This window comes from Corvus kubaryi, unplaced genomic scaffold (genome assembly GCF_017639235.1).
Source record: "Corvus kubaryi isolate FWS band 111438036 unplaced genomic scaffold, C.kubaryi_AGA036_p1.0 37157, whole genome shotgun sequence".
In the NCBI taxonomy this organism is placed as follows: domain Eukaryota; kingdom Metazoa; phylum Chordata; class Aves; order Passeriformes; family Corvidae; genus Corvus; species Corvus kubaryi.
In genome coordinates, this window is record NW_024581041.1 from 691101 (window position 1) to 704620 (window position 13520).

The 13520-nt window shown below is 56.5% G+C and overlaps 1 protein-coding gene across 14 annotated transcripts in view; it reads right to left on the reverse strand.

The window, feature by feature from the left end:
* CHD6 (chromodomain helicase DNA binding protein 6) overlaps positions 1 to 13520 on the reverse strand; it is a 92086-nt gene that overhangs the window by 34958 nt on the left and 43608 nt on the right. For 11 of the 14 annotated variants that reach the window (XM_042021680.1, XM_042021681.1, XM_042021682.1 and 8 more), the window contains 9 exons: positions 10781 to 11274; positions 7136 to 7274; positions 6452 to 6601; positions 3781 to 3846; positions 3278 to 3336; positions 2817 to 2934; positions 1586 to 1672; positions 1217 to 1366; positions 805 to 926 (listed from right to left, as the gene is read on the reverse strand). In XM_042021680.1, coding sequence (XP_041877614.1) covers positions 805 to 926; positions 1217 to 1366; positions 1586 to 1672; positions 2817 to 2934; positions 3278 to 3336; positions 3781 to 3846; positions 6452 to 6601; positions 7136 to 7274; positions 10781 to 11274 — 1385 coding nt within the window. The remainder of the gene's footprint in view (positions 1 to 804; positions 927 to 1216; positions 1367 to 1585; positions 1673 to 2816; positions 2935 to 3277; positions 3337 to 3780; positions 3847 to 6451; positions 6602 to 7135; positions 7275 to 10780; positions 11275 to 13520) is intronic. The other 3 variants (XM_042021686.1, XM_042021675.1, XM_042021674.1) reach the window with 1 other exon arrangement.

The following is a 13520-nucleotide window of genomic DNA, read 5'->3' on the forward strand; positions in this document are numbered from 1 at the left end:
GCTGGCGCCACAGCGCCCCCTGCAGGCGCGGGGGAATCCCCGCAGCCGCCCTGCCCGGCCGGGAGCCACCAGCGCCCCTGGCGGCCGCGAGCGGAGCTGCACCGAGGGGAAAGGGCCTGCGGCCGGGAGAGGCCGGCCCTGGGCTCTGCTGCTGCTCGTTGGTGCTGCCGGCGCTGCTGTTTGTGTGCCTTGGCACCCACACACACACCAGCAAAGAGCTGCTGCTCCTTCTCCCGTAGCTCTGCCTGAAAGCCCCTAAATTTCAAAGTGATCATAATTTGGAGGGAAGGGGGTCACGTTTTCCATTCCAAGGGAGGCTCCTGCCTTCCTTAGCAGACGTCTTTGAAACCAGGACACTGGGTAAGCCAGCCAACTTCTTGTAAGACCATGGATTCAAAATCAGCATGAAAGGTGCTGTTCTTCAGGTACACGTGAGCCAGGAAAAGATGCATGTGATGGCCTGCTGCAGCTGAGAACATGCATATTCCCACCTGCCTGCCACACAATGGGTAACCAACAGCCTGGCCAATACCAAAAAAATAGGTGTATCTTAGAACCATAGCTAAGCCCTACTATCTCCAAGACTCATCAGCCTTTACCAGGGAGAAACATTCCTAAAGACTCAGTTGCAAAGCTAAAGCAAACGCATTGTTTCTGGCAGCTGCCTGCCAGCTCTAGCACTTGAAGGACTCAGTGGCTGCTCTGTCAGACCCCTGTATGTCTGCTCTGCTCCCCAGCTTTGCTGTTCCCATGACGGCACACACAAGGCCTGCTGCCAGAAGGACTGCTCCAGCCCCTCCTCACCTGTTATACCAGTTAAAGAGCAGCCAGTTCATTCCCTCCAGCTGATACTCCCGCAGTTGGTTGCTGTTCTTGTACTCCCGGGACTTCTCCAGTTTCTGCCAGGACTCGGATGCTGGGCGCTCCTAGGAGGGGACAGCAGGAGCAAGGTCCATGGGAGATGCTAATGCCCAGTGAGGCCAGATCCCAGTGCTGCTAGGGCTGCACAACAGGACAACACTTCAAAGCAGTCACTGACAGCTGAGTCATAACAAGGTCTTGGCCTCTGCAACCCACCCTCAGACCTTGACAAATGACCCACCCAAGAGGGGAGGATACACTGCAGCACCAGGGACAAGGTCAGCACCGCTGGACTGTGGCAAGACGCAGCCAGTCCCTGTGCCCAGGGCAGCGAGCTGCCAGCCGGGTACGTTACCTCAGGGTACGTTACCATGTGCTTGATTTCTGGAGGGATTTGGAGGGCTTCAAACTCTTTAATCTTCCCTGGGTCAACATCCTCCTCCAGCTCCCAGGTGCTCTCCTCATAGGGCAGTGAGCACCACTTCACCAGGTAGTGAGTCACCTCCTGCAGCACAGAGAGAGACAGGCTCAGAGACAGGGAGGGTCAGCAGCCCTTCACCCACCCTGTGCCAAGGGTCCTCGGGGACAAGGAAAGCTGTGCAAGGGAAGGCTGGGAAGGCTCAGGGTGCTCAGAGATCACCCACAATGTACACCATGGGGCCAGGCCTCCTGCCAAGTCTCCCTCCTTCCCTCCATGGGGCAAGGGAGAGATGCAGCCTCTCACCTCCCCAGTGTCAGGGTCCTTTGTGTGAGCCACCTCCAGAATTCGATCTACCTCCACATAGTCCGGGTTGAACAAATCTTCATCAGGCTGTGATGGCAAACAGTAAAGCAGGAGGTAAGTTCAAGGTGATTCCATGGTTAAACAGATGGCCAAAGTAAACAGCTGCGGGGCATCTGTCCCCAGGATGCTGCTAGCTGTGTGCAACACACCAAGTGCCCTGGACACAGGTACAGACATCTGTCTCTGGGCAGGGAGGATGCAGGAGCCCCGCAGAAGGCGAAGCTTTTTCTTTAGAGCAGTCACATGCTCCGTGCTGCCCTTGCTGGGAGGCAGCAATGACCTCTCCAGCCTATCCGGCCCCAAAGTACAAGTCCTAAGTTGTCTGCTCCAGCTGATGTGCAGCATCCAGAGCTGTGACCACCACAGTGCACAGCACCCAATGAACCCCACAGCTGCAAGGGGTGACACCTTGGTCTCTGTTTCTGCTTCCTTCTTGCCTCACCTAGCATAGTCCTTGGAGAGACATGGCCTAGGGCTTGGTAAGGAGAAAAACCAGGCTTCTATGCTCACAACTCCCCAAGCCCTAGTTAGCTACAGGAAAAGAGCATGTGCTCCTTGCTGAACTGTCAGTGGTACAGAGTGTTCCAACACATGCTTTTTTTTTGCATCCTGAGAAAGACCCCAAACAGACTTGTGAGTGAGAAATTTGACACACACCCCCAGCTTTCCAGCTACAATGGAGAAATTTTCATAGCCTACTGACCTGATTTGCACTTGTAAGGGGCAGTTTGAGGAAATCCAACAACTATCTCTGGAGCAGCAAGACAAATTATAGAACACCTTTCATACTAAGCAAGATTAATCTGCTTATAGAGCAGAGCAGGCAGGAGCTGCCCTAAGCCCAGATATTTATAGTTCCCTCTCTCCCATAGTATCTCTGCTCCACCACAGAAGCACTTCCAGCCCTGTATGCTGCCCTCCCTCCCACCAAGCAACTCCTCCAGAGCTGGCAGTGCCCAGCAAGTCACATTTGTCACCCTGCTTATAATTCCACCAGTGACACTACAGGTGTCCAGGGCACAGTCATGGACCCTCAGCTCCAGCCCTGGTGTCTTTGGCTCTGGAAATGGACTGGCCTCGACAGCAAGGTTTCAGGGGCGGCTCCTGGCCTGCTTAGCCATGGCACTGGGCTCAGGGTGAGGCACCACTGCTCACTGTGCTCCACTCTCACCTCTGTAAAAATATGTTTCATCTGAGCCTGCTTGTTCCGGAAGCGCTTTATCTTCTGCGAGATCCTGGGGTCCTTCTCCAGCTCCTCCAGCGTTGCCCATTTACAGTGGAGGTAAGAGCTGCAGGAGGAAAAAAAATCAACAACATGTGACCAAGAGGACTTTGGTCCCAAACCCATCTGCCACACGGAGCAGCATGGATCTCCCAACGATCCAGAGAACACCCAGCCCATGACTACGCCACCCCAAACTGGGAAAAGCCATGGCCCAGGACCAGGCCAAGACCAAGCACTGAAGCTGCAGCAGCTGCCCTGCTTCCCACCACCACAGCTGGCTCAGGAGGACAGGGGCAGGAAAACAGGGATGCTGGGGCTGCAGCTAGAAATGGGATGGAGGTGGGAGCACACAGTCCTTGCTCCTGCATGCACAGGGCCCACAGAAAAAAGCATAACACTGCACGTACAAGTTCCTGTACTTGACGTAGAACTCCTCTGTCTCAAATGCCAGGCCTCCAGGATGAGCCTGAAAGCAAAGGAAGGAGAGTTAGTGAGAGTCAGAGGCTGTGCAGAAGCTGGGGGGGGCATGCTCAGCCATCCCCTGCCTGACCACAGGCTCCAGGGACTAAGCCCCAGGGATGGTGAGGACAGCCAGGCACTTGTTGTACCGCTGCCCCGGAGATGCAGTAGCCCTGGGGAACATGATGTGAGACCACTTGAGCACGGGGAACTCCAACACCTTCTAGTGGGCATCAGCCCAGGCCTGACCCCTCTCCAGAGGCTTTCTGGCGCCCAGGACAGGAGAGGCACCACGCTGATCCACAGCTCAGCAAGGTGCTAGTCTGGGCATACCCCAGCAGCAAGAGCACCAAATGGTGCTACATCTCATGTTCCTGCTGTACAGGGCAGCCAGGTCCCACCTCTTCTCTGCTCAGGGACTTCCAGCCCCACTGACATCTTTGCCACTCACCTCCTTTTGCACCATCCTGGAGGCAAGGATCTTCTCAATGATATTGGCATCATCCTCGGGAGGCTCCTGGGGACAGGAAAAGAGAGCTTTGTTTTTCCGGCTCATCACGTGTCCCTGGCACTCTCCCATCACAGAATGGCTGCTTGCTCCTCTCCCAGTCCCCCAGCTGGGCAGACAGAGTCAGCACTGGGAGCTGGGAGAGCTGTGCTTGGGGAGCTCTTGCTGGGTGAGAGGGTGTAGGTGTTGCCAGCCCGGCTACACTCACCCTCTGCCTGTCCTCTTCATGTCAGCCAGGCCACAGCACTGTGGGGTTTGCTGTGTGGGTCCTTCCAGCTACACCAGGGCAGCCAGAGAGGGTAGAAAGTCTCCCAGTAAAGAGCAGGGAACTTGGGCACTTCTGCCCATGGACTCAAGGAAGGAAATATGCCAAAATGCGCACATTCCTGCTCCCAGGCACTCTCCATGCCACATCCTGGTCATGCCTTGGCATTTATACAGCCCCATAGTGCTGTATGGCCCCAAGGGCCTCAGGAGAGCAGGCAGGATGCCACCCCCACACTGTCATCTGCCCATGGCCACAGGCAACAGCACCTCACCCCACCATTCTCCATGCAGCTCTTCCTGGCAGGCTCGAAGTGCTGCCTCCTTCCCTCTGCAGGCTTCCACTCGGTCCCCAGAGAATCACCCATAGATACCCTCTGCTGGCACCCAGGGGCTCCCAGCACAGCCCCTCCTGCTGAGCACAGGCTTTGCTGGAGGTGGCCCTAACGCTGCCCTGCTGCCAGCTCAGGGAAGGTGAAGGATCTCCTGGCTGCAGCTGTGCCAGGACCAGCCCCACCAAATGCCAAGGGACAAGAGAGACAGGCTTGTGCCTGTCTGTGCTACAGAGGAGACACACACACGAAGATTCAGGGGAGATGATGGACACCGAAAATGTGGAGCCTGCTTGAGCTGGGAGATAGTACAGCAGAAGGAGGAGCAAAGTGCAGAGCAGGAAGGAGAAGGACTGTTCATTCCCTTGAGATGGAGGCAGAGTGTGGACCAAGGCAAAGCAGCCCTGAGGAGTTGCTTTGCAGACTAGAAAGTCTCTCAGAGAAAGGCATGGGGCAGGCGGGGGAAGGACAGATAGTCAGGGCATCCCACACCACTCTTCTGAAAGTGTCTGGGAAAGCCAAGGATTCCTGCCCTATTTGGGGAACTCTGCCCGACACCAGGTTAAGACGGCTGAAGGGAGCATGCAGAAGTGCTCCTGCCACAGCCACTGTACAGCACCTGCTCCCCCGTGCCCAGGCATCCACCCTGGCACTGCTGGGCTCTGCCTGACCCTCCCACAGAGGGTTTGTGTGAACATGGCCATCGCGACAGTCCAGTGCCCTGGCGCTGGGAGCTCCCACGCTGATCCACAGCCCTTACACAGGCTTCCACTGACCTGGGGCTCATTTCTGGCTGCCTGAAGGTTGCTGGAGGAGCCCTGCACTGCCCCAAAGAGCTGTTTAGAACCGTGGCCAGGAGGCAGGGGGAAAGCGGCAAGTCCAGGTCGTAGGGAGAGCATCCCTGAGGTCGCAGCACTCACATCCTGCCCTGCCTATCAGTTCTGGTCCTGGAAGCAGCCACGGGCAGGCCCAGCTGGGCAGGCTGGCCAGGCCTCAGAGCAGCCACCCAGTCTGGCTGCTGTTGGACATCACACTTAATGACCCATCTGGAGCAGGACAAACTGAGATGGAAGTTTAGGACTGAGAGGAGAACAGGCTGGCAGCATGGACACACGCCAACGGCAGCTCATACCTGCTGCTTTGAAAATCTCACTTGGAGAGATGACTGCCAGGAGCCCAGCTGGGACATGGCCTCAGGCAGAGCTGAAGCAGCACTAGCAGCATGTCCTGAGGGTGTGTGGCAGCCCCAGGCCAGGCATGGATCATCAGGTCAGGGCTTATCAACAGAGCTGACTAATACCCACCAAAGCCTTGGGAAGAGGGGACTAGAGGGTTACAGAAACACCATGAAAACAACTAGTGACCATTATTAATATGTGGCAGCTTTGTCAGTGACCAGAGAGATGGAATGAGTTGCAGGATCCAACACACAGTCATAGGCAGGCAGGAAGGAGCAGCCAGCACCCACCAGGAGCCAGCACTGAACCAGTGGGCAGAGGCAGCAGGACAGCAAGGCCCAAACCACAGTGGCATCGGCTGGTCCTTGCCATGCTGCCCAGATCCCTGCCATGCTGCCCAGCAGACCAACTCAGCTGGCAAGGGTCAGGCTGGCATCGCTACGCTCTGAGGCACTGACAGAGAGCAGCAATGTGGGCAGAAAATGATGACCTGGCACCTACAAAGCCCTCAGCTGGCAGGGACAAAATGACAGCGTAATCATGAACAGGAGATACAGAGACCAAAGCCAAAGGTGGGCATGGCAGTGGTTAAGACACGTCCAGCTGCGTGACACATTCCAAAGGCCTTAGTCTCCAAGCAGGAGGGGGACAGTTGGACCAGCACACCTCTCGTCCATCTCACAGTTCCTGAAAATCCAGCCTGAACCCTCCCAGACAGGCACTCTCTCACCCCATCCTTGAGCTGGGACCCACCACTTCCTCAAGCCTCAGCACTGACATTTTGGGACACCCTGCAAGAGGCAGATCCCCCGCACCCCCCAGTCCCACACCCAGCACTACCTCTGCCTGCCACGCCAGAGTAGAGGCGGAGAGCGCGGAGGTTCGCCCAGCTCCCAGCACGGCAATTGTCTCGCCGTCATCATCCACAACCTTGAAATCCAGGTCCTCGTTGTACTTCCTCCTCTTCACCTGCCGTCCAGAGCGTCGTTTCTGTATACAGGATGAGAAAAGGCAGCGCCGGGAGGCACGGGCAGACCAACTACCTCCTCCTTGCTTGAGTGGCAGAGAGAAAGCCCCAGAGCTGCCAGGATTCCTTCCAGGCCACACCCTGCCCCAGCAGGTTGGGAGTGGTGGGAAGACCAAGCACTCCTTGAGGTGCTGAGGTCTCCATCCTGACCCACAGAGCCCTGTCAGTCCCCAAAATGTGAGGCAGAGGAGCCCTGTAGAGATGCAGGGAATGAAGCCCCCCAGGCTGCGGGGCCAACGTGCCCCCCTGTGCTGTGCCAGGAAAAGGAGCTGCCCAAAGCTGTGGTGGAGAGGGAGACTCAAGGCTGTGAGATACGCAGGGCCCAGGGCAGCAGTGTGCACCCAACCCTGGGCCAACAGCTGACTTCAGGCTGATAGAAGCTGGCCATACTGCTGAACATGCTCTCTGATTCCTGTGCCCAGGGGCCCTGTTGTGGTCCCACTGAGAAGCAGCCAGGATTTCACCCACCGGCAGGCAGCTGAGGGCTTTGGACATACCTGGCTGTCAGCTGACTCTGCAGACTCCTCTGGGCTCTGTACAGATGGGCTCAGGAGATCCTGATCCAAATCCAAACTGTTCACTGGTATCTCATTTTTCCTCTTCCCTTTCTTCTTCTTCTCCACGGGGGTGTCTTTGCTGCCAAGGCAGACTGACAGTTAGATCATGTCCTGTCAGGGGAGAGGCAGCAGGCACCCACACAGAGCACTGCTCCCACTAGCTCACCCAGAGGCAGCTCAAGGCTCCTGGGACCTCCCCCAGCACTGGGGATCCCCAGTCAGTGATGCTCATTAAGCACACCAAGTGTTTCTCCATCCAGTTCCAGAACACTGGGATGAAAGGATCCACCTGCCCTGCCTGGTGTGGAGGCTGGGGGCTATCACCAGCCAGGGGAACAGCCCCACAGGGGCATTAGGAGCTGGGGTTCAGCTCACGGGGTCTAGTACAGGCACAAAGAGGATCTCCCCACCGCCAAACCCAGTAGGCCAGGGCAGCAAGGTGCCTGCTCTGATCACAGCACTCCCAAACGCATCCTGTGCTGATCAAAGTCAGAAATAAAGTTCAGCAGCTCCAGAGGCAACCCATGTCCTGGCACCCTGGAAACAAACCTTCTAGCCCAGTCTGAGGAGCACTGGCCACACATGCTGGCCACCTCCTGCATGTGCCACAGAGCCCTGCCAGTAAACCTTTACACCAAGCACAAGCTGCTCCAGCTCATGATTCATGGTTCCTGAGCCACAGCAGTGAGCCCCCTCCCAAGGCAGCTGAGCAGACTGGAGCGAGCCTCCAGCTGGAGGGAGTTAAGCCCTGTGATTGCCATGGACACAGGAGGATAGAGATCCAACTCCCCAGGCCCATCACAGCAGCCACTGCCAGTTCCAAGGGCCCACTGGGAAGCTCTGTCCCACCGGGAAACTGTCCTCCATGCTCAGGTCACGGAGGGGACTTGGGCTCTACTCCCTTGAATCCCACCACCTTCCTGAAAAACATGGAAAGACAAGCCCAGTCCCACGGCATATTCTCAGGGTATGGGCTACCTGCACCCCTGTGGCACCACCACAACCTGCCTGCACAAGGAAACGGGACCGGGAAGCACCACGGTAAAAAAACAACTGCTCCCAGCATGCCAGTCCATCCTTATCCTCTGCAAAGAACACTGTTAAGGGAATGGCTCCAAAGAGCTGGTGCTTGTCCCAGCGCTGAGCAATGCCGCCTTCCTCACTTCCAGCCCCACCATCCATCCCCTCCACATCCCAGATCTGTACAGTGGCAGAGGAACCAATAGTTTCAAAGCCACGTCAAGGTTTTAGCTCCATTTATTGAGAAAAATCTCTGCTTGCCTGTGACTAGCAAAAAATAAAGGTAAAAATCTGTTGTTCAGGTCAGAAATGCCCTGGCCATGCATATATGCCTCAATTAAGAGGCCCTGAAAATGCTCTGCAAGCAGTGCTTTCACCGAGCAGTAACTCCCAAGACATTGATTGGTAAGTCACAATTAACTGCTTCATTCATGAGTCAGTCGTTGACTATGATTAGAAATAATTTAGAAGAAATTATGCCACCATTATCTGCCACTTAGAGGACTCCCAGCAATCATTCCATCCACACAGAGTATAAACTAACTAAAGCCTGCTGCTTGCCTCTCCCCTCCCTGTGCTGCCAGGGGCCCCCAGGCACCTCCCCAGCTCCACGTGGCAGAGGGCACAGGGGGACACACAGCCCTGCTCCCTGCAGAGCTTCCACCCTGACACCCATGGCTGTCCCTCACACAGCAGGGTTTGCTGGTGGCTGACCCAGAGCCCAAATCAAGTCTAAGAAAAGGCTCAAAGAGGGGCTGCAGAGGCAGGGAAATTGTAAGGAGGACTCATGGGCTGGACTTTCCAAGCAGTGGAACTGGAACTAGGTCCTCCTGGAAGGTGCAGATGAATGGGAGGAAGCACCACAGGCTCAGGCTATACTGGGACAGAGCATCAGGAGTGCACAGAGCTTTGTGGAACTCCCAGACTCCCACACACAGTTTCTTCTGGTTGCATGATGTGTTACAGAGTTATATTACATTGTTTGGTTTGCATGAAGTGGCCTCCTCACCAGGGCTCTGGTGGCACCCAGCACAGCAAGCTGGTTGCCCTTCAGCCCCGCCGGTATGCCCAGATCCTGCTGTGCCCAAGTAGGAGAGCCAGTGTTTCCAGATCTGCAGCTGGGGTCACCCTGCCACAAGCCCCATCTCTGGCAGGGTGACCTGCCCACCAGCTACTCACAACCAGTTGCACAGTCATGGGCTGCCCTGTATGGAAAAGACAGCATCCTGTGAAGGCACTGCTGGCAGCCAAAGGACCTACAAGAGCCATGAATGGCTCCAGGAGCACAAGCCTCCACGGCCTGCTCTTCCCCTGGGTTCCCCTGCAGGGGCAGATCTGTGAACTGCCTGTATGGCAGGTCCTTACTGGTGGAGAAGTGTCATTAGGAAAATCTGAGAGCTGCATCCCTCATCCCAGGACCCTCCTGGGGGCCCAATGCTGCATTCACATGGGCTTCATCCTTCCCTTCCTTGCCTGCAGCCCCTCTCCTTCCCTCTCCACCTCCATCCCTCTGCAGCCCTCCTTGGGGCCTGGAGGAACCCTTCCCTCACCCTCCCAGCACTGTCCGCTTGATCCACCCATGCCCATCTCTCTGGCTCACCAGCCCATGACAGACATCTGCAGAGCCCCAGGCTCAAGGAAGAGCACAAGTGACAGCACTGCATGGCTCAGGGATCCGCTGGGGACACGGCTCCTGCTGAGCAACCCACACCTCCTCTTGTCCACAACCAGCCCACACCAATGGCACTAAAGGCCACCCCAGTAGCGGCTCCACAGCCCTGGCCTCTCCAGGATCCAGCTGGCAGCGAGCTCTGAAGGAGTCGGGCTGTGGAAGACCAAATGGCATTGGTGCTCTTGAGACCTGCTCTGCTCTCTGGACACATTCTCCATTAAAAAGAAATCAGAGCTTCTGGCCAACCAGCCTGTTAATTAAAAGGCTCAGGAATTACCAGAGGTGGCGGCACTGGCCTGTGCAGTGCAAGGGAGTCCTCAGGCCTCCCCCCACTGCTGGCCTTGACTGCCAGCACAGCTCACAGCTGCCAGGAGGGACAAGTCTCCCTGGAGAGGGAGAGGGGATGGGATGCGCTTCGCCATGCTCCCAAACCCGAGCCAAGGGGAGACAGGCTGCTGGCCCCTGAGTGTGCACAGCCCCTCATTTCCACACAGTCCAGGGCAGGTTCTTCTCACTCACGTACCCTCTGCCTGGGCCCCAAATCAGATATGACAGAGCACCTCTGCCACAGAGCACCTCACTGTCCTGGTGGGACACCCACCTAAAGTCCCTTTTGCCCCAGGACACTTGGCACAAAGGCCAGACCAAGAAGAGGCCAAGACTCTCCAGTCCTCTTATGGATCTGGAGTCTTGCAGAGCCTCATACCCAAAAGGGCACCCACCTGTCCCGTCTCTGCATGGCCAGAGAGCTCATCCTGGCATCCCAAGCAGCACATCCAGCCTTCAGACCAAGTGTCCTGCACACCCAGTGCTGCTCTCTTCCAGCTGCAGCTCCTGCAAGCCCACAGCCCTGTCCACAGCAAGCACAGAGACAGGGCCACACCACCACCCACCTGCTCTTCTTGGGTCTTGATCTGGGGGCTGGCTCAGAGCCACTCTTCTTGTCTTTAGGCTCCTTTGGGGCTTTGGGTTCCCGAGGTTTCCGGGGCTTCTTAGCCACCTCCCTCTGCTTGGGCTCCTTCGGCTTCTTGGACTCCTTCACCTTTTTAGGCTCTTTTGGTTCTTTAGGCTCTCTCCTCCTCTTTGGTTTCACCTCCACAGCTGCTTTATCTCCCTCTTCCTGCTCTGCCAGATCCTTTTTCTTCCGTTTCTTCTTCACCCCCGTGCCCCCACTGTCCTGCATCCCGTTCTGGGTGCTTGTCCGCTTCTGGGGAGCCCCGTTGGGCTCTTCCTTTGGGCACTGGCACTGGCCACCTGTGTTTGTGGCTGTCACTGTCACCTGGTGGGGCACCTTGTCCTGCTCTTCACTGCTGGCAAAGGTGTCCTGTGTCTTGCACTCCCAGGCAGACGACATTGAGGAGAGGCTCAGTGCTTTTAAGCTTGGCAGCTGTGGAGAGAATGCAAGGTGACAGGTGAAGCAAATGCCACAGTTGTAAACAGCAGGTGCCCCGGGGGAACCACAGCCCCACGAGGCTCCAATCACCCAGTGCAGCATGGCAGCATCCCTCAGCATTCAGGGGCTATGGCTAATGGCCACCACAAGCAGATGCAGCTCAACAGGGAGGACCCCCCCCTTCTTCTGCCCAACAGAGGCTGACAGACAGAGGCCTTTCAGCTCCCCCCTAGCCCATGCAGGTCCCAAGCAGGGGTGACTGGCCCCAGTGTGCCCCAAACACTGTTCTGCCTTCGATCCAACACTCCAGACTCCACTTGGCAAAGACAAAAGCAACCTGTGCATCCAGACCCTTCTTGCCAGTTGCCCAGAGCCAGCGATTGTCCCAGTAGGGTAAGGAGAGGGAATTAGAGATGCCTTGCAGCCTACAGAAACAAAAAGTGCGCTCCCAGGTCCATCTGGGGCAGAGCTCGAGGCAGAAGAAAAGGGTTAGACCAGCACTGCCCACAGGAACTGCTGGGTGCAAGGGCTCCCTCCAGGCCAGGAGAGAAGAGCTCAGTACTTCCTTTGTTTCCTGTGAACTTTCCAGCACTGAACATTGAAAGGAATTGAGCTGCCTCCTGAGCATGCTTGGCTGCAGCAGGCATGACCAGACAGCAGCACTCAAGGGCCCAGCTCTCCTCAAGCAGCAGCCAGAGTGCATGTAGTGAGGGCCCAGGCTCAATGTGCAGCAACCTTGGCTCTGGAAGAGCAGCCCAGGCTGACAGGGCTGGCAGGGGACAGCCCAAGGAAGGGAGCTGTGGGTGACAATTCTCAATGGGAACCAGAAACATCCCTTGAAACAGCTGCCAGAGCGAGAGAGAGCAAGGGATGCACAAAGGAGCAGGCAGAAGCACAGTTGTGTGCAGCAAGGATGGGGAAAGGAACATGTCGGGTTCCATTTCAGCTCTCTACCAGTCAGTGCCCATCCCCAGCACCCCAGCTCCTCCTCACGCATGGCTCAGCCATGACCAGAGGGAAGCAGTGGCCATCGCTGGCCTCGCTCATCACTGTGGGGCTGGTAGGGCAGCACCAGACCAAGCCCAGCAGCATGACTGGGGCTGGAAACTGGGCACTGGTGGCTATGCCATGAAACAAGATATGGGCCCATCCCACCAGCCTGGAGGTGTCCCCTTCTCGTAGGGAATCTGTGGGGCAGCTGGTGAGTGGCCCAGAAGTGCTGGGCAGCACCTCCTGTGCCTGTGGGGACAGGGGCAGTGTTTGCCTCGCCACCCCACACCCACAGTTGCCCCAGGCCAGGGGTGCTGCTTCCTTCACAAGCCCCTTCCCTGGTGCTGAGGCGGAGGTGCCAGTGCCTCTGGCAGCAACACCCTGGCCCTGCAGAGCCTCGGCACCATCCACTTCCTCAAGACACCTCAGAGCTGTGGGAGCGAATGCAAATCTTTGCATCTTACAGGCTGAGGGCTGGAGCCCATCCAGGGTTGTCTAGGCACAGGGTGCTCCATAATACTCGGACTTCTGATTTGGATTATATGGAAGCATTAAATGAAACGGACTGCAAGGGGAAAGGCCCCTGATGACCCTGCAGCCACCCATGAGTGGGGCTGCAGGCTTGGCTGGCATCGGTCAAGCAGGCTGCACCAGCACCCCTGCCCACCAGCGGCCGCTTCCAGCCCTGGCCCCTGCTGCCATCTGCACCAGCAGCCTGGGATGGAGGAGCAGCCATCCTGCCACATGGACCAGCCATCACAAGGCACCTAAGGAATTAAAGGGAACCTATTCAGGACAAGGAGAAAATCCGCACTGTTGATGCTGCTTGAGACCACTGGCTGTGCAACAGCATCAGTCCCAGCCTTTGCATTCCTCAGCTCTCGCAAGATGGGGATCAGCTGTAACAATTTAGGATCATAGAATGGCCTGGGTTGGAAGGGACCTTACAGATTATCTACTTCCAACCCCCTACCGTGTACAGGGACAACTTTCACTAGACCAGGTTGCTCAGAGCCCCGTCTAACCTTGACTTGAACATCCCCAGGGATGGGGTCGTCACAGTTTCTCTGGAAAACCCCTTCCAGTGCCTCACCACCCTCACAGCAAAGAATTTCCTCTTAATATCTAATCTTATATATATGTATATATATCTGTATTTGCTCCTAATACCTAATCTAAACCTACTCTCTTTCAGTTTGAATCAATTCCTCCTTGTCCTGTCACCATATGCTCTTGTAAAAAGTCCCTCT